Source organism: Protopterus annectens, chromosome 14.part0, assembly GCF_019279795.1.
Source record: "Protopterus annectens isolate FY-2018-M chromosome 14.part0, PAN1.0, whole genome shotgun sequence".
Classification (NCBI taxonomy): Eukaryota; Metazoa; Chordata; order Ceratodontiformes; family Protopteridae; genus Protopterus; species Protopterus annectens.
The window spans coordinates 820,653,456-820,674,108 of NC_056748.1; the positions used below are offsets into that span (position 1 = coordinate 820,653,456).

At 40.3% G+C, this 20,653-nt stretch overlaps 1 protein-coding gene across 1 annotated transcript in view; it reads right to left on the reverse strand.

The window, feature by feature from the left end:
* Positions 1–20,653, reverse strand: part of LOC122789270 (metal transporter CNNM2-like) — a 783,502-nt gene that overhangs the window by 264,639 nt on the left and 498,210 nt on the right. The window contains exon 4 of the mRNA XM_044056573.1: positions 13,798–13,891. Coding sequence (XP_043912508.1) covers positions 13,798–13,891 — 94 coding nt within the window. The remainder of the gene's footprint in view (positions 1–13,797; positions 13,892–20,653) is intronic.

Consider the following 20,653-nt stretch of genomic DNA (forward strand, 5'->3'; position numbering starts at 1 on the left):
GGGTATAAAAATATATATGCAAACAATTCCAAGCAAAAATCCTAAATCTTCTAGATTTTGTTGCGTATCTAGGAGACATACATATATCCTCCCATTGTTTCTTTGTAAATTGCTTATCCAATCTCTCTTCCAAATCCTTGCTAACCTCCTCTGATTGCTTATAGTTATCATGCAGTATTTTGTATGCTGTACTAATTATTCCTATTTTAATGATACCTTATGTTCTAGAGTCTACGAAAAGTCTACAAGTGCTGGTCTTTTGTTTAGGACCCCCCTATTTCTTTCTCTTTGCTTATACTCTGATATCAATCCTTGATAGGGAAGACAATCTCTAACCTGCAGTCCAAATAAATTCTTGGCCTCTTCCCATTTTATTACCTTTCTCTCTCTAATTATGTTCCCAATACCTTAGTTCTTTTGCAAATTTTCTCCAATAAATTCTAGCCCCTTCTTGCCTATTGTCTGTATTCCTAATTGCAGTCATCCCTATCGGCAGAATCTCCTTTCTCCATTCCCATGTTGGCTTAGTTCTTAGAATACATTCTGCTACATTATGGATATAATATTCTGTATGATTACTGTTACACTCCTTAAAGGCCTGCATCCAAAATCCCAGTCTCTCCATGTTTCTTGAGCTTCTTCCCCGTTTTCAACATCATCCCTTTCCACTTTGTATTATAGTTTTTTGCTTGTGCTATGCTGAAATACACCTTCGAATTTGATAATCCTAATCCGCCCTGTTTTACTTGAAGAATCAAGTTATCCCACTTACCACCATCCCTCCTAGATAAAGTCCTTCAGCTCTTTATTAATTGCTCCCCATAACTTTTACTCTGGTTGATAAAAATATGCCTGACGTGTGTATAACACTAAATGGACTAAACATATTTTGACTGCTTGTATCTTACTATCCATATCCATATAATAAAGCTTCCATTTTCTCAGTTTTGCATTATCTTTTGTTTAATCTCTTCCCACATATCCTAAGCTGCCACACCAGAATAATTTTTAATCCATACGCCTAAATATTTAATTCTGTCACATCCCCATAAATACGGACATTGCTGAACCATTTTGCGTGTGGGTACATAATTTACAGCTAATGCTTTTGTTTTTAGCTTCATTAATTTTGTATCCAGAAAAAGATTTGAAACTATCTCAGAATGTTCCATGATACCGTAATGTCTCTTTCTGGTTTTGTCAGGTATAAAATAATATCATCTGTATCTAGAACCAGCTTTTCTTGACTACCATACCAATTATATCCTTGAATTTCTGAGTCCCTTATTTTCTTTGTCAGTGATTCTAAATAAAATGCAAATAACAAAGGGGAAAGAGGACACTCTCGCGTGGTTCCTCTGTTCAGCCAGAAATTATCAGAGAGGACCCCACCCACTTTAATTTTCCCCTCAGATCCCTCATATATAGGTTCATAGGTAAGTACTAGACTATCTGCCCAAGGACATCTATAAGCCTAGACAGAATGTGTTGGCTTTCACCGCCCCCTTAGATTAGTTCCCTGTGCCTCTGTCCAGCAAAGCCATTAGTTCCCTGTGCCTCTGTCCAGCAGAGCCACTGCAGTGATCCCCGGGGAAATTTTTCTGTTTCCCATCCAGTCATCAAGGTTTCTCTTGAAGAGTGTTAGTGAGGGGCTCTGCCTAAGGGGAGTTTCTGGGACAGGAATTTATCCCTCCAGCACGTCCTATTTATCGCTGTGGTGAGGTTTAGATCCCTAGAGTGTGTGGCTCTTGGGGATTTGTTTTTTTTTTTTTTTTTTTTTAGGTGGAGCATGTCCATCAATTCTGGGTTGGACATGGCCTTGTATGTCAGGCAGAGATCACTTCTGAGTAAGCATATCCCCCTAATCAGCCTTATAATTTTTTCAGGAAATGCAAATGCTTCCACTGCCCTGCTCATAAAGTCACAGCTTACTCTGTCAAATGCTTTCTTTCCATCAAGATCCACCAACAATAATGGTATCTTCTTACATTCTGGTTCCCTCTGGATCATCAGTGTTCTGTTAGTGTTGTCAAATGTTTGCCTCCCCTCCACAAAACTACATTGATCCATATCTATCAGTTTTGGCATCACTTTTGGCATTCTTTTAGCCATTATAGACAAGAACACTTTATAATCATAGTTTAGTTTTGAAATGGGCCTGTTATGAATCTAGGTCTAATGGATCTTTACCCTCTTTAGGTATTACAGCTACCACTGCTTTCTTCCAGGATGTTGGTACTTCGCCTCCTCTTAAAATACTGGGTAAACAAAACCTTCCAGATCTTTCAGTCTTTTCCCTCCTAGCTTCTAAACTTCCACACAAATACATTGGTTATACATCACAATTTTTATCTCATCTCCTCTTATCCTAACCGTTAGTAATTGAGCCTCATCTACTTCTAGGCTTGGTATAGTTCATTCTTCCATAAACATTTCCATTTGTATATTTTCTCGGTTTCCATACTTCTCTGCTTTATACAGACTTTCATAGAATTTCCGAAATATTTCTAATACCTCTACAGGATACAATAGTTGTGTAAAATCTTACCATAACCATAGATGCCCTTCTCTTCTATATTGCATTGTTCTTTACACATGAGTTGACTTCTGCCCAACGACCCAACGTCTTGCCTGTATACAAGAGCCTACAGCCACTGCCAGTACGTGGGACATTGCATATAGGCTCTGACAGCGTCAGTCATAAAAGGATGTCCACATGTACCAACCTCAGAACAAGGAAGCCCCATGAGGAACAATAGTTCTAAGGCAAACAAGGAGTCCTCCTAGCAAGGAACAAGTTGAAATGGAAGGCGGGAGGGACGGAATACTGCAAAATAGAAGAGGATATCTGTGGTTATGGTAAGAGTTTACACAACTATTGTATGTCCTTTTTTTCATTGTTGCAGTATTCTTTACACATGGAAGACTGCCAAAGCTTAGTGGAAACCTAGGGAGGAGGAAGTAGTAGAAGAAGAAAATGAGGAAGAATTCTCCACAAATCCATGCAGAATAGCTGTAGTAAATCCTGCCCTGGACCGAGAGATAGTGTCCAACTTGTAATGTTTGGTAAAAGTATGGACCGAAGACCAAGTATCAGCCTCCAAAATGGAATTAGTATCCAGGTCTTTAAAGAAAGCCTCTGGCGAAGCAACTGATCTGGTGGAATGGGCTCTGACAGAAGAAGGCAGTGATTTTCCATGAAAAACATAACAAAACACAGTAGCCTTAGATATCCAAGATTAAATAGTTTGTTTAGAAACAGATAAACCCAGAGCCCTGGTATGAAATGACACACAGAGCTGATCTGACTTCCTTATATATTTTTGTCAAGGTAAAATCTGAGCTGCCTGTGTACATGTAAGGTATGCAAAATCGTCTCATGAGAGGACTGGGGAGAAAGAAAAAAGGTGGGCAATTGAATAGACTGATTAAGAGACAAGTCTTTCAACACTTTAGGCATGAAAGAAGGATTAGTTCTCAAAGACACCCTGTCCTTGTGGAAAACAAAGAAAGAATGGGATGCCATCAAGGCCTGAATCTCAGAAACCCTCCTAGGAGAAGTTAAGGCTACCAGAAGCACTGTTTTTCAAGTGCAAAACTTCAAAGGAGCTGAGGCCTCAGTCTCAAAAGGAGCGAGAGCTAGTTTTTCTAAGACATAGTTAAGAAGCCAAGGAGGGGGGCACTGGTTTCCTGGGAGGTTTGAGGTGCAGGACGCCTTTAAGGAAAAAGTTGTTTAACCTCCAATCTGGAGGCTATTGGAGGTGTTAATAGCAGAAAGAGCAGAACAGTGGACTTTCACCAAGGAATATGACAAACCACTATTAAACAATTCATACAAGTAAGAAAGTACAATTGGAATGTCCACAGATAGTGGATCTAGACTTCTTTTGAGACACCAGATAGAAAATCTTTTACATTTGGAAATGTAGGATTTTTTGGTATTGGGTTTCCTGGTCTCCTGCACAATCCTAAGCATGTCCTGTGAAAAAAGATGCGTGAAAGGGATAAAAAATTGATCACCCTCAAAGTCAGTTGTAGTGTTGACAGATGTGGATGAATCAAGGATCCCTTGCCTTGTGTAAGTTCAACTGGTGAGCCAACTTGTGCTGATGGCCCTTGGCTAATTGCAGAAGAAGAGTGAACCAATGGTGTCTTGGCGAAAAGGGAGTCAGCAACAAGTTTTTGGTCTGTCCTGCTGAATTTTCAGCAAGACTTTTTGAATTAGAGGGAAGGGATGGAATGCATAAAGAAACATCCCCTTCCATGAGAAAGATAGAGCATCGCCTTCCAGGCCAGAGGATGTGGGACCCTGGCACAAAAGAGAAGAAATTGCCTGTTTAGAGGGGAGGCAAATAGATCCAGCTGTGGAGTACCCCACCAGTGAACTAGATCCAGGAACACATCCCTGTGAAGTATCCATTTGTGGGATTGTGTAATAGAGCTGCTTAATTCATCTGCCACAGAGTTTTGAGCTGAGAGTAGGTAAACAGCATGAAGGGTTACTTTGTAATGGATAGCTAACTCCCATGCATTGAGGGCTAACCTGCAAAGAAGATAAGATTTGGTACCCCCCCCCCCCCGCTGGTTTATGTACCAGAAGACAGCTGTATTGTCTGTAAGAATCTTCAGAGGACCTGGTAGGAAAAGAGAATGAAAGGTTTTCAATGCTAGAATCAGAGCCCTCATCTCTTGGATTTTGATGTGCTCCCTCTGCTGAGATGGAGGCCAAAGACCCTGAACCTTCCTAGAAGCAAAGGCTGCCCCCCAGCCTATGTCTGAGGTATCTGTGAACATCTGTTGAGGAGGCTAGGGTAAGAGAAGAGGAAGGCCTGGATTTAGAGACAGTTGTTGAATCTACCAGTGGAGCTCTGTTTTCAAGTAGGGGAGGACAGGAACCAGGACATCTAAAGGCTGTGCATGTTGTGACCAGATTGTCTTTAGAAACCATTGAAATTTCCTCTTATGAAGCTTTGCCAAAGGCAGCATGAATCTTAGAAGTCTCAGACATTCCCTGACTGGGATAGAAGGCTTTCCATGAAGGATGTAAGAGAGAGAGAACTTTGTCTGCAGGCAGGAAAACCATCATTAGATCTGTCCTGAACCTGCATCCTAAAAAGATGTGATCCTGAGATGAAGTCAGACTGGATGTTTTGAATTTTATTATGAACCCTAGACCCTGAAGGAGATGAATGGCCTCCACTAGGTTTTGAGGCAGTTGATCTGAATTGTTGGCCAGAAAAAGAAGATTGTCTAGGTAAGAAAAAAACTGAACCCCCTAGACCCCGAGGAAAGCATTGGCCAGGGCCAAGCACTTTGTGTAAACCTTCTGGGGCAGTAGAAGGACCAAAAGGCAAGGCAGGAAAATTGAAAGTACAAAGAATCCACTGAGAAATGTAAGAATTTCCTGTATTGAGGGTGAATGGGGGATATGCAGATAAGCATGTTTGAGATGTAGGGAAGCCGTGAAAGATTGAGGAGAAATTAGGGGGAAAAGTGTTTGAAGTGACAGCATCCAGAAAGAAGGCACTACCAGGAAAGTTTTTAAGTGGGAGAGGTCTAGAATTGGTCTCCAAGGACCATCCTTTCTTGACAGCAGAAACATTCTGCAGTAAAACCCCATTCCTGTCTGATGCAGAGGTACAGGCAGAATAGTGCCTTGATCAAGAAGCTGAGATAGGATCTGAGGAAGCAGATGAAGCTGACAGGAAGGGGCTGAGAAATCCCCATGACAGAAGGGCGATTCTTCCAAGTCATAAATTAACCTTTCTGGATGATGGAAAGAACCCAGGCATCCTGAGTAATCTTTACCCAGGTTGGAAAGGAAAGAGACAGATGAAGAGAAAGTGGTGTATGATTTGGAAGAGAGGAATGGTTGTCACAGGGAACTGGGCCTGGCCTGAAAGGGCTGCTGTGTAGGAGAAGCAGAAGCAGTAGTCTTGGATTGACGGGGGTCTCCTAGTAGACTTCTTAGCCCTAGCACTAGAAGAAGAAGCAGAGGAAGAAAAAGCTGCTCACCTAACAAAAGATGTTTTGGCAGGGAACTTCCTATGGAGTTTGGAAACTGGTGAGACAAATAAGTGTTTTACGTCCTGAAGTTTCTTTCCTTTTTCCTGTAGAGCTTTAAAGAGTTCAGCAGCTGCCGAACCAAACAGAGCAAACTTATCTAGTGGAGCATCAAGTAACTTTGCTTTTATGTCATCAGGCAATGACTGAAACCTTAACCAAGAATGCCTCCTAAGCACAGAGGCAGAAGCAGCAGCCCTGGATGATGGCCTCTACAGCATCATAGCTGCACTTGATGGAATATCTAGCTACCTGAGAAGATGCTGCCAAAAGTGAGAGAACCTGGAACTTAACCTTTGAGTTTGAGCCAAAGCCTGAGAAAGCAAAGCCAAATAATATCTAGACATATGAGTCTGGTAATTAATAGCTCCAATAGCTAAAGTAGAAGAAGTGTATACCTTCTTACCCAGTTTCTCAAGGATTTTGCTTTCCTTATCAGAAGGAAGAAGGTTGGCAAAAGGAGACAAGCAAGATGATTTATCAGAAACAATGGAGACCACAGCTGGAGCTGGATCAGCAGAGGGACACTTATAGAGAAACTTGCAGTCATCTGGTACTTTATAAAATCTATCAGGCCTCTTGGAAGCAGGGGCTTAGGAGTCAGGTGTTTTGGAGGAAGAAGCAAAAGCATCCAGAAAAGCTGGAAGGACTGGAGGAACTGCAGAGGGTGCAGGAACATCCATTTGTAGCAGATCATAACAACACTTTTGTTCTTCAGACATCTGGGAGCAGTCCAATTTGAAGAACTCACTCATCTTATTAATGGTTTCCCCAAAGGAAAGTACTTCAACTGGGGAATCTACCCCATTAGACAACTCCTCAGGTGAAGCATATTCCAGAGGAGAAGTAATCTGGGTTGAGTACATAAGGGAGTCTTCATCAGGAGGAATCCTCAGAATCAGAGGAAAGAACTTGAGGTCCATCAGCCTGCACAGGAGAAGAAGTGAGGGCAGAGAGAGGGAGAGAGGAAGAAGAAGACTTCAAAGCCATCAAGGCCCTAATAAGACCCTAGGAAAAGGCATCCCATTCAGACTGATGGGGTGGAAAGGATGTTCGGATGCTTGTTTTTTTTTTTGTTTTTTCTTAACCTGTCTTTTAGAATGAGGAGACAAAGAAGAGGAACCCAACGTAGGCCTAAAATCCGGCATAGACAGTGAAGGATCCCTAGTGGGAACGGCAGGAATGTCACTGTAGTCTTCTGACAGAACAAGCTGCAGTTTCCCCATGTTGTCCGGAATTGACGTTGGCATTACCTCGCATGTGCTAGGATCCGAACCCTTGGCAGCTTCCCCAGAGGTACTCGCCAAAGAAGTGGACCTGACCTCTAAGCGTACCACTGGGTCTTCAACAACCTCAAGGGGGGCATCAGAGTTAGTAGGCACAGCCGAACAGGATTCAGGTTTCTGCTTCCTCACCTTCCTCTTCAAACTCGGCTTGGCCGAAGGACCCACAACACCTTCCATAGCATCTCTAATGAGACGTTTGAGTCGTTGATTCTCAAGATTGAGATTTGAGGCAGAAAGACGGCTATGTAAGGTTTTTGGCATGAAGGCCTGACAAATGGAACAGGAAAGGTAATTGTGACTAGGCCCTAAACAAAAAAGAGAGTGTTTGTGACCATCTTTATGTGGAATCTGCCTTCCACACCTACACTTGCCCTTCCTGGATGACATGAACAACAGCAAATAGCAGTAGCAATAAAAAGAATTCCCAGTGGGGTACTTATCTGAAGCTGGCAGCAGTATGCGGAATCCGACTGCAGACCGTATGTAAGAGTCCTTTTATAGCTCATGCTGTCAGAGCCTACGTGCTACATCCCATGTACTGGCAGTGGCTATAAGCTTTTGTATATAGGCTGGACATCGGGTCGTTGTGCGGAAGTCGACCCATGTTTAAAGAATGCTGCAACATTGAGTAGAAGGACATCTCTTGTTACCTTCCTTTTTATAGGCTCCCTAAGCTTGTCAACAGCCCTTTCTACTTTCTGTTGCCTGAGTCGTTGTGCTAAAACATTTTGTCCTGTACTTTTATTATCAAAAAACAGTTGCTTAACAGCAGTCTTTCTAAACTTGTGCATATTATTGAGGTAATCCCTTATTGTCTGCTTAGCATTCTGCAGTTGATCCGCTTCTTGTTCTGTGAGATTCCCCCTATTTTGCAATACTTTAACATTTGTCAGTCCCTCTAAATAATTCTTATTTCTTAACTATAGCTCCCTTTCTTTTATTTCCACCCTATTTTTAAACTCCACCTTAATTTTATCCAACTCCCTACCTATATTTTCAGAAGAAATTTCTATCCTCTCTAATAGCTCCTGGATAATTTCCACTACCCATTCCTTAAATTCCTCTCTTTTCAACAGATAGTTGTCTCATTTTTATTTCATTACCCTGTGCACATGATCTGAAATAGTTATTGGGTGTGTATCAAGACCGTCAATTAAATGCACATGTTCCTGTGAAATGTAAATTCTGTCTGGCCTAACCCAGTTTTTATATCTTGGTGGAATAATATGTAAATTCACTCCGAACTCCTTTTAATGAATTCACGTCTTCCATGCCAAATATTTATATAAAATTTTTCAAAAATCTACCCTCCTTTGTTATACTTTTCCTTCTGGGCCCCACAGACACATCTTGACTGTGCCAAATCTCATTCCAGTCCCCACCTATAAGTAACATTCCTTGCTGAAAACTGATTATTTCTCCCATAATTTTCTTTATCTTCATTATATCAGTTTTGGATGGAATATAAATACATGCCAATGTAATCCTCCTCCGTTGCCAGTAGCCCCTTGACACTACAAATCTGCTATTATTATCTTATTATCCTTTTATCCTCTTCTATCACTATTGGAGTTCTTCTTGCAGTTAATATAAGTACTCCTCTTTTCTTCTGTCCGAGGTATTCTGCTGAATAACCATCCTGAAATCCTTTCTTTATCAAATTCACATGTTCAGTTCTAAGTTTATCTTCTGTAACAGCTATTTGCACTCTAAATTTTTAATATAGTTCACTACTTTCCTTTTTGTATTTATCTGTGAGACTGTTGACATTTAAAGACATTACAGAAATCATCATTGCATTAACTCATTACATCCGACTGACGCCTACAGGTGCATCTGCAGTTAACTCCTACTGACAAATCTAGGCATCAGATATTGCTTATTTATATTTGCATCAATTTCAAGTCCATGCTATGTACAAAGTTTTAAAACATTTCATCTTAAAGCTTACAGAATGATAAAGTCAACTGACCTCTGCTTAGTGTAGGTAAACAGATATTAACTGTTATTTTTGTGATAGTAATTTATATGGATATAATTTTCACATTTTTCTAAATATCTCAACAACCAAGTAACACAGACAGACCTCAGCCTCATATGAAAGCTCTCAGCTAGATGAATAAAATGCTGTTGACAGTATGTGTAAATTGAGTGGTTGTTGAGTTAGCTGTAAGTTGTTTACAAAATATTATAAATGTACTTGTTAGTGTGTTTATTGTGACTTATAAAATTCGGTTTCCATTCTAGAACCTAAAGAATACCACCACAATAAAAATAGTTTGTGCTGAAGAACTTGTCATTTATACTTCTTTAATAGCTCCTATGGTTCCAGAGATATGAACATTTGTTTGAAATGTGAGGACATAATTTGATTCTGTCAAAAGGCTTAGGCTCCGCCCATTGGAAGTTGCAGTGCAAACTTCCTGAGCTCTATTGGAGTGAATAAGTTAAAGTTATTATCCTCACTTTTTATGTATAACACCTTTTTTGTTAAATGTCTAGTTCCAGCTTTTGTGTTACATGCATGCACTGTCTGACAGATTGAACTTTTATACAGTTGTTTCTTGTCATATCCATTTGATCCTGTGTCACATCTTACAAAACTTTTTGTTTTATTGAAAGCTCTCAAGCAAAAAAGCACACACACCCCTAATACCCCCTTAAAACCTATTAACTTAATAGTAACACACAAAAATATGTACATCTTCAAATACTGAAGTCTTACCCTCCTGATAGGAACAAAAGTTCTAAACTGACAGCCATATTTACAGATTTGAGTTATCATAAAACAAAGGTTAAATATGCTAAGGTGCATGCTGCAGCTTGTGCTTCTACTAAGTTCTAATCAGTTTTGTCTTTTCTTTCTGAATGATTACGTCCTAGCCAACTTCACTTCTCAGTTTTTTCCTTCAACCAACCACTCTCCACCAGCCTGTAGCCAATTTCTCTTTCTCAGATTGTCTCCATGGAAACTCAGAAGCAGGTACCTAGTTTCTTTTTATTAGATTGTTTCCGTGGAAACATGAGGACCAGGTGCAGAATTGCTATTGAGCATGTATGTTTTTGCTAGAAAAAAAGCCACATAATATTCACTATTCTTTTTCATTTACTTGCTTACTCTTAAAATGTGTTACAAAATGAATCTAAGGTCCTTAATCCAGTTATTTCCCCATGCAAGAATGGGAAAAAGCTTATTATTTTTTCTTGTGATGCTCATTTAAGCAGGCTTTTTTCATTGTATTGCCTACATTTCTTAAAACCAAACAAGAAGAAAGAAAGAAGAGAAAACGAAAAGGAAAAAGCAGTACGTTTACAGTCCCCATTACACTTAAAAATAACTAAGAAAACTTTGCTAAGAAAATCATAGACCGCAAAAATAGTGTGAATAAGGAAATAATTTCTTTACTTAGAGTTAACTTTCTCTCTCCTCTTTCCCCCCAAAGCACTTTTTGTACATGAATGACATGAAGTAAGGCATATTTCACACATACAGTGCAATGAAAAAGTATTTGCCCCTTCCTGATTTCTTATTTTTTTGCATGTTTGTCACACTTAAATGTTTAAAACAAATGTATATATTAGACAAAGATAACCCAAGTAGACAGAAAATGCATTTTCTAAGTGATGATTTTATTTATTAAGAAAAAAATATATATCCAAACCTACATGGCCCTGTGTGAAAAAGCAATTTCCCCCTAAACCTAATAACTGGTTGTGCCACCCTTAGCAGCAACAACTGCAGTCAAGCACTTGCGATAACTGGCAATGAGTCTTTCACATCGCTGTTGAGGAATTTTGGCCTACTCTTCTTTGCAGAATTGTGTTAATTCAGCCATATTGGAGGGTTTCCAAGCATGAACCACCTTTTAAGGTCATGCCACAGCATCTCAATTGGATTCAAGCCCGGACTTTAACTAGGCCACTCCAAAACCTTTATTTTGTTTTTTTAAGCCATTCAGAGGTGGACTTGCTGGTGTATTTTTGGATCATTGTCCTGCTGCAGAACCCAAGTGCACTTCAGCTTGAGGTCATGAACTGATGGCCAGACATTCTCCTTCAGGATTGTTTGGTAGAGAACAGAATTCATGGTTCCATCAATCACAGCAAGTTGTCCAGGTCCAGAAGCAGGAAAGCAGCCCCAGACCATCACAGTACCACCACCATGTTTGACTGTTGGCATGACGTTCTTTTTCTGAAATGCTGTGTTACTTTTATGCCAGATGTAACGGGTACACACGTCTCAAAATGTTCAACTTTTGTTTTGTCAGTCCACAGAATATTTTCCCAAAATTCTTGGGGATCATTAAGATGTTTTTTAGCAAGTGAGATGAGCCTTTATGTTCTTTTTAGTCAGCAGTGGTTTTCACCTTGGAGCTCTGCCATGCATGCCATTTTTGCCCAGTCTCTTTCTTATGGTTGTCATGTACACTGACCTTAACTGAGGCAAGTGAGGCCTGAAGTTCTTTAGATGTTGTTCTGGGTTCTTTTGTGACCTCTTGGATGAGTCGTCGCTGCTCTCTTGGGGTAATTTTTGTAGGCCGGCCACTCCTGAGAAGTTTCACCACTGTTCCATGTTTTCTCCATTTGTGGATAATGGCTCTCACCGTGGTTTGCTGGAGTCCCAAAGCTTTAGAAATGGTTTTGTAACCTTTTCCAGACTGATAGATGTCAATTACTTTGTTTCTCATGTGTTCTGGAATTTCTTTAGATTGCGGCATGATGTCTTCCTTTTTGGGATCTTTTGGTCTACTTCACTTTGTCTGACAGGTTCTGTTTAAGGGATCTCTTTATTCAACAGGTCTGGCAGTAATCAGGCCTGGGTGTGGCTAGGGAAATTGAACTCAGCTTTCCCAAAAATGTGATTAACCACAGTTACTTCATGATTTAACAAGGGTCCAATTACTTTTTCACATAGGGCCATGTAGGTTTAGATATATATTTTTCCTTAATAAATAAATTCATCACTTAAAAATGCATTTTGTGTTTATTCGGGTTATCTTTGTCTTATATTTGTCAAATATTTAAATGTGTTTGATGAGCTGAAACATTTAAGTGTGACAAACATGCAAATAAATAAGAAATCAGGAAGGAGGCAAATACTTTTTCATTGCACTGTATAATTGTTGTCTTGTAATCCCACATTAAGTTACTGGTTTTATTGCTGTTCATCTCCATTTCCCAAATCCTGTCACTGCTTCATTTTCAACATATTCATAATTCTTCTAGTCAGCTGTCGTGATCCCTTCCTTCAGTCCAGTACTTTCCATTGAAACACTGGAAAAAGTTTCACAGGTACAATCTCTCTGTGGTCTTCATAACCAGAAGAAAAAGAAGCAGAATCTGTTTCTGTTTCACAGCTCACTTTTTGTTGGACAAACTTTTTTATTTTCTCCTTAGCATGTACTTCATCAAAAAATGATTTTGTCCCTCCATGGAAGAATAATTTGAAGACAGCTAGGTACAGGAGTTTGAATCTCACACATCCGTCTCAACATTCCCTGGATAGTATGATAAATGTGCTTCTCTGCTGACTGGTGTACAATGAGTAATCATTCTCCACAAACACTCTGCTGTCTCCCAACCTTAGTACTTGTCCTTCTGCCACGGTTTTGTCAAAATCAACTCCTTCTGCTGGTAGTATTGCATTTTTACTATTAAAGGTCTAGGTTGCTTTCTCATAGCCAGGTTTGAAGCATACACATGATGTGTCCTTTTAACTAATAACTCCTGTTGGGGAATATCAGTCCAGTTGCTTATTTCTGCTTTCATAAATCTGAATATTTGTTTAAATCTTCTTCCAATTTTTCAGCATTTTGTTGTTTGTATTGATATACTCCATCAGTGTTTTGTTTATTTTGACCAGGTCTGTGTGCATCTGTCTTATATCTTCCTGTAGGTTACTGGAATTCATGTCTGGAAGTTGCATTGCTTTTTGCTGAACAGCTGCAGAACATTTCCCAGTCAGTGTTTCTTCCTCACATTTTGTAGCTGGTTTTTTACGGGTCTTCTGTATTTCTTTTTTTTTCTTGGCATCCAGGCAGTATACTTAACTAGCCAGTTACTGAAAGTTACTCATAAACACAAGTCTACTGGCCTTCTCTGCTGAGTTTCTGTTTTCATACTGGAAGGGCTAGAAGTAGGCTGTTACTCAATGTGCAGCCATCTTTGAAGTACGTAGCTGTACGGATTTTGATAACTTCACTCGAAATTTGAAGTTCATATTTGTGCTGAATGTAATGTACCTCAAATTTTATACAAGCAGTAATGTTAAGCATTTAAGTGGAAAACAACATGTTGCCAATTCTTCGCCTTTACCCATGGAACTTTAAATGAAGAACCAAGTGTCTCAGCTTTGGTCAGTACCCTGTACTTACCTTCAAAGTGAAAATGATGTAACATAGTTGAGTTCCTTAACCCCATGCTATGAATTGTACTGTAGAGTCCATACCTGGTGATGCTATAAGTGCCATTACACCGTAATACGAGAAAGCTCCTGCTTCAAATTTCATTACTTCCTTCCCAGCTTCGACTTCTACTTTTCCCTGTACAGAAAGACAGAAAAACAGTTTGGTAAACATTGTTGTGAATATAATTTAATGCCAATAATTTCATAACCATGATAAAAAAACATTTTATGTTTGATTAATCATTTAAAGGATAATAAACTACAAATCATTGTGCTCTTAGAGAAATAGGATGTTTCTGAAAAAAATAAATTTTTGATGTTTTCTTGTATTCAGAGATGGAGCATTTAATATCTCTACAACCAGGCATCTAGGTATGCTGACAAATTTATTATTTTCTTTTTAAACACCTTTATTAAATTATCTTACGACACAGACAAGCATGCATTAATAGAAAAGAATATAAGCCATTTTAACATTTTCCATTTAAATACAGTATACATCACATATATTTTCCTTGCTACTACCATCAGTCCAAAATTACAAAAAAATTACTGAATTCTTGCCTTCCCTAATCCTCCTCGTGAACATTTTTATACATGTACTGTTCCCACAATTTCCTTGTGCTCCGATGTAATTTGCTCCTTACCTTTGGAAAAATCGCTCTTTCTGTTCATCTCTTTTATAATATACAATACCTCAAATACAATTGGTGTAGATTTTAATTTCCATTTTCTAATAAAAGCTGAGGCCTTACTATGTCTAGGCAATTCATATCCTGTATCCCAGCTCAAAAGAATCATTTCCTTACTTACAGCCACTTGCTCGCCCAATATTTCTGATAGAGTACTCTGTAGGGAATTTTTAAAATCTACCAACTCATTGCACTCCCAAAACATATGATCTGATATTGTCTTTTTTTGTCCATTTCTCAACTGATGGGTTTCGGATCTGTCCTTGGCCACTTGACAGACTTTAGGCTGCACAGCTCGAGCTCCTCCCTTACCCATAATTCCCTAACTACCTTAGATCTCATTTTCCACTTCAGCAATAAGATGTGGTCACCATTAGCTCGAGCAATTTGATTGATTTATTGGGATAAGTATATTCCATTTTTCACAGTATTCCTCTAGTTTTCACTAATTTTCTCTCTTAAATCCTCTTTTTATATATGTGTGTGTGTGTGTGTGTGTGTGTGTGTGTGTGTGTGTGTGTGTGTATATATAATATATATCACTACATTTTTAAGCTTTTTAGTAGTGTTAATGCTTAAGCCTTAAGCCCCCGCTCTTCTTAATTACCTTGAGGTATGTCTTTATTACCACTACTGGTATTTCTCAGATTCTGGAGAAACCTACTGGTTTCAAAAATGCTGCTTTTGCAGGCATAAGATCCCAGATTTGGAAAGCCATTCACTATATGTATACTGCTTACTTCCAGGACATCTTTTAGTTTCTTGTGACATTTGTGTTAGTTTCAGTAATAGAGCCTTGGTTGAAAGAAAGAATAAGCTTATATTGAAAGGTTTACTGCAGTCGTCTGCTTCTTCAGACTCTGCAGCACCATCTTCCACTAAGAAATCTTAGGGAGAATGCAGCCAAGAGATCTAAAGAATTGAGGAAGCTCTCCACCCTCAACTTTTTCAGTCTCGGCTGCACCTGAAAAGATATCTAAGTTGTCGGCTCCAACTATCTCCGAGAGCTCTATTCCAGCAAAAACAAAATCAAAATCTTCAGATCCATCTCCTCATTCAGGTCTGATCACGTCCGAATCTAAATCTCCAAGGTTTTCTCCTGAACTACTGTTTTCAGGGCTTCACTCTACCTTCCTGCAGAACACTCCTTGAAGAGCTGCCCGTCCATTATCTACCTCTTTTTCCCTCAGGTCATTCAGGAGCCTATCAAAAGTGTATGTGAACAGGATGATGAGAAAATTTCTCAGAACCCATGTTCTGTTTTGTGTTTTACTGTCTGTGTCTACCATCAGACCTGTGAGCCTGTCCACCTGTCAACACAGACTTTATAGCTCCTACTCTGATCCATCCTGTGATTTCAGAGCTTTCAGACTCAAGATTTCCAAGCTTGTCTGTCTTGGATCTGAATACTTGCCTTTCTTCAACTCCAGTACTTTCTCTGACCCAGATAAGTCTGACCTTGTTGGATCCAGAAGTATCTTGGGGTCTTAGCGTCGGCACTAGATCTGGTGAATTGGGTTCAACTGCAATGGTTTTGAAATTGCCCTCTTCTCCCAGAGCCTCAGTGGTGGACAACTTGAGTCTGACCTTTGTGTCGAGGGTGGAGTCAAGTGGGGATTGGATTTCTTCCCTCACAGGCTTCTTCAGATCTGGTGGGGTGATGCTGGGGTCCCCCTTGGCATCATTTTTCAAGGTAGTGGAGAGAGCTTTCTCCTGTTAATTGGAAAAGACACTCTTACCCCCCCCACCTCAGGTCCACCCTACACTTAACTGTTTTCTGTGGAAGCTGGGTCTTCTCATCATGCCCTGTTGGGACAGTTGGACAGATAGTCTTGAGACTGTCCTCATTCTGGACAATGCCAGCACTTCTGACCAGAACCTCCCACCGAAGAGCCCCCTCGGAAGTGGACATGCAAAAGAAGGCATCTAGATTCTTCATAAAAATCCTCAACTGAAGACACTGACTTCAATGAAGGGAAAGGGTCCCCCAGACCACCCCTTGAGGTTGTTTCATTTGGAGAAATTCTCAAACTTCTGAAAGAGATAGGAGGTTGGCCCCCCCTCTTCCCAAAAGGAATCAGTATTCCTTGAGGCTTTTGGGACCTGCACAGCTACGACTTGGGTAGTACCCCAGCAGATGAGACGATAGACCTCATTTCCCGCTGGGCTTGGAAGGATCTGGATATCCTGCAGCCCATCCCTAAATCTCCAGACATATTTTGTGACACCTAAATATAGAGTTCATTGGAGCAAGGATCCCACTGTGGATGCTATGGTGGTTTGTGGCAGCCACCAGGAAAGAACTATTAGAACATAATTCTTTTGCCCATCCTCCTAATAGGGAATCTAAGGCATTGAACAGGTATGGAAAGTGTGTCCATATGTCAGTGACCTTTGCCCTCAGATCTCTGAATTATTTGGCACATGTTATGAGATTCTAGAGGGAATTGATTAAGCAGTTTTTCAAGAAACTGTCAGGGCCCACTTCTGTGGAGGACAAGAAAACAGTTTCTTTTCAACTGGCCACACTCCAGTCATTGTCCATGAGACTGATATGTCATGCTTCAAAGTGAGATGCTAGTGTGGTGGGTTCAAGCTTAAACATTACAAGGCATCCCTGGATTCTCCTCTGTGATTTTGTGGAGCCCTCTAAATCTTCATTCATTAGCGCTCCTTTTGATGGGTCCACATTATTTTTTCCTATGATGAAAGAGTCTCTCTCTAGGAGCAAGCAAGATGGGAAGACCCTTTCTGCCACAGGAATCCATTTTTCTACTTCTCAAAGGACCTTAACCTGAAACAAGAGAGGGGGTGGAAAATTGCTGTTTAGAAAACTGCAGGGTTCTTCCCATGACTTCTATGGAGAAAGATCCCCTCACAGCAAGGTGGAGGGAGCCTACAGCATCACTGCTTCAGAAATTAATTCTTGGATAAGTCTTTTCAGCATCCCCGTAGGATTACCCAACTGCTGCACTTTGGAGGCAGTTGGGGGTGTCTATATTTGCATCCATAAGCCTGGGCATCCATTACCAAAGATTCTTTGGTGCAGAGTATATCCAGAGGCTGTTATGTACCATTTTTCCTTCTTCCCCCAAAACGTAACTGAAAAATTCCCAATATTCCATCCAGTCAGAGAAAAGCTGCAGCTTCAGAAATAAAAAAAACTGTGAGAGAAAGAGTCATCCAACTGATCCTGCCAAACCAGCAAGGGAACTTATTTGAGTTTCCTTTTGGGAGCAAAGAAAGACTGGGGACTTCAGTCCTATTTGGGATCTCAGCAATCTAAATCAGATTATAACATGCTCGAATGTCTGGATGGTCACTGTCTAGTCTATGCAACCACTGTTAAGGAAGGACATTTGGATGTGCTCTAAAGATATTCAGAATGAGTACTGTTACATCAAGATACACAGGCACTCCAGAAGATACCTACACTTCTGGCTGGTAGCCAGTCACTACCAGTTCAGAGCCCCACCCTTTGGTGTCATGACAGCCCACCAGGTGTTCACCAAGTGTATGGCACTGGTTGCAACTCACATGAGGCTGCATGGATTCCAGGTGTTTCAGTATCTAGACGACTGGCTTATATCTGCTTCCAACAATCCTCTACAAATTCAAGGCAGGGGACCATTTGCTGCATCACTATTGACAGCTGGGCATTACCATAAAAGTCTCATCTTTGTCCAGCTTGAACTCTGAAATTCATTGGTGCCCATCTAGACACACAATAACAAGTGGCAAGCCTTCCTCAATCAAGATTGCAGACTTTAAGGAAATGGGCAGTACACATCCTTAACTCTTCATTCTCCTCCAACCAAACTAGTTCTGCAACTGTCGGATTCCATGGCAGCCTTCATAGTTCTAGTTCCTTTGGTGTGTTTTCACATGAGAGTATTACAGTGGACCCTAGCAGTAAAGTGGTTGACAAGACATAGACCAGTGTCAACCCCATTCATATTACAGCTGTTTCCAGACGTCACATAGCATGGTGGGTTCATGCAGATGAAGTTGCCCAGGTCCGCCCTTTCATACATCCCTCCCCCAAAACCACAGTGACTACGGATGCCTCCCAACTGGGGTGGGGGACATTACTTGGAAAGGACAGTCCAAGGCACGTGTACTCAGCCGGAGTCCAACCTACACATTAATGTCCTAGAAATGAGAGCAGTCCTAGATGCAATGTAGGCATTTCAATATGTTCCAACCTATAGATGGTTACAGTTCAGACGGACAACATGTTAGTAGTCTGGTATGTCAACAAACAAGGGGGAACTGGATCTTACCCACTTTGCAAGGAGGTAGTGTGAGTGTGGTGATGGATGATCTCTGCAGACCTCTTTCTTTTGGCAATGTATATTCCAGGGAAAACCAACATGCTGGCAAACAAACTGATCACGTATATTTTACTTCCAAGGGGGGATAGCCATGCTGTGACCTTTTGCCTCTTCCCTCAAAACCAACTGCAGCAGGTACTTTATCCTGGTCACCCCGGAGGGGAAGTCACTGAAAGATGCTCTAGTTCACAACTGGCCCTCAAGTCTACTATACATCTTTCCTCTCACTTCTTTTATCCCCAAGTTTATTCAGAAATCTTGAACAATAAGTAACCACAGAAAAAATGCAAGTGGTCCACAGCTGTACCTTCACTCTTCTTTATCTTTTGGCTGCTTCCGTTAGGAGTCAAAATAGTGGATCATTGGTCCACAGAATGAGTGGCAGGAGAGTTTTACAGTGTCTAATTGCTATCCCAGTGCCCAGCCTTCCTCAGAAGGCACACACATGGACACACTCACACCTAGAGCCAATTTAGAATGTCTAATCCACCTGCAGCATGTCTTGGGAATGTGGGAGGAGACAGGGGCACCTGGAGAAAACTCACACGAACACCAGGAGGACACACAGACTCTGCACAGAAGGCACCCCAGCCGAGAATTGAACCAGAGAACCTCTTGCTTTGAGGTGACAACGCTGACTGCTGTGCCACCCCCACAGTTGTACTTTCACTACTAGTCTTTATTATAAACACTTAGCCCTTTCATTGTCAGTAACAGAACTTCATCAGAGTGTCACAAACTTTCCACCAAACCACATTTAAACCTTCTCTCAACCAATCAACAAGTAGGTCATGAATAATTAATTTGTGTTATGCAGTGCTTTAAAAATTTTCACAAAGGCAAAGTATTTATCTAAAACATGCATACATAAAAATATAAGAAAGAGGCTCTACAAAGCAGTTCATTCTATAGTTATATATGAAGTTTATTTGGAGAAAATGATTGGATTTTGCCTGTGCTGTTTGACCAACTGTGAATGGTTTACAGAGGGCATAGACTGTTCTGCAGGTAATGATTGGTTACTGGTTCCTGAAGCCACTTGTAAAGATTGTGTATTTGTAGAAAAGGAGTAGGCCATTTCTAAGTTAATGATTGGCTATTGATGAACGGATTAATATAGATGAAATTTACACCAAAACGTGTGGACTATTTTATAAATAATGTTTGGTCTTTGACTCTTGAGGCAGTCTAGTGATATTTTGCCCATAGTAGGCATAAATCTTTTTAATGACTATGACTGGTCAGCAGTTTTTTTTAAAAACACATGGACTCATTCTATGATTTTATGGATCTGAAGAAGTGTTCTTTAGTAAAGTGAAAGTTATTATCCTTATGCTTTTATTTTGTTTTTTTTTTAAGTTTATGATTCTGACTGTGGTAGTTGGTCTCTCTTTTTACTTTTTCATTATCAGCAAACTCGATCTGAGGTAACTCATTAGTAGTTTGGAGTGGAGATTATGGGTAAGAAGAGGAGCTTGAAGTGACATCCAGGATGGCTGCACACTGAGTAACAACTTTTTTTCCAGCTCTCCCAGTGTGAAAACAGAAACTCAGCAGAGAAGTCCAGCAGACGTGTTTTTATGGGTAAATTTCAGTAACTGGCTAGTAAGTGTACTGCCTGGATGCCAGTAACAGAAAAATACAGAAGACATGGAAACATCAGCTACAAAAAGTGAGGAAGAAACACTGACTGGGGAACGTTCTGCAGCTGTTTAGCAAAAAGCAATGCAACCTTCATACATGACTTCCAGTAACCTTCAGGAAGATATAAGTCAACTGCATACAGACCTAGTTAAACAAAACAAAACACTGATGAAGTATATCAACACAAACAACAAAAGGCTGGAAAAAAATGGAAGAAGCTTTAAACAG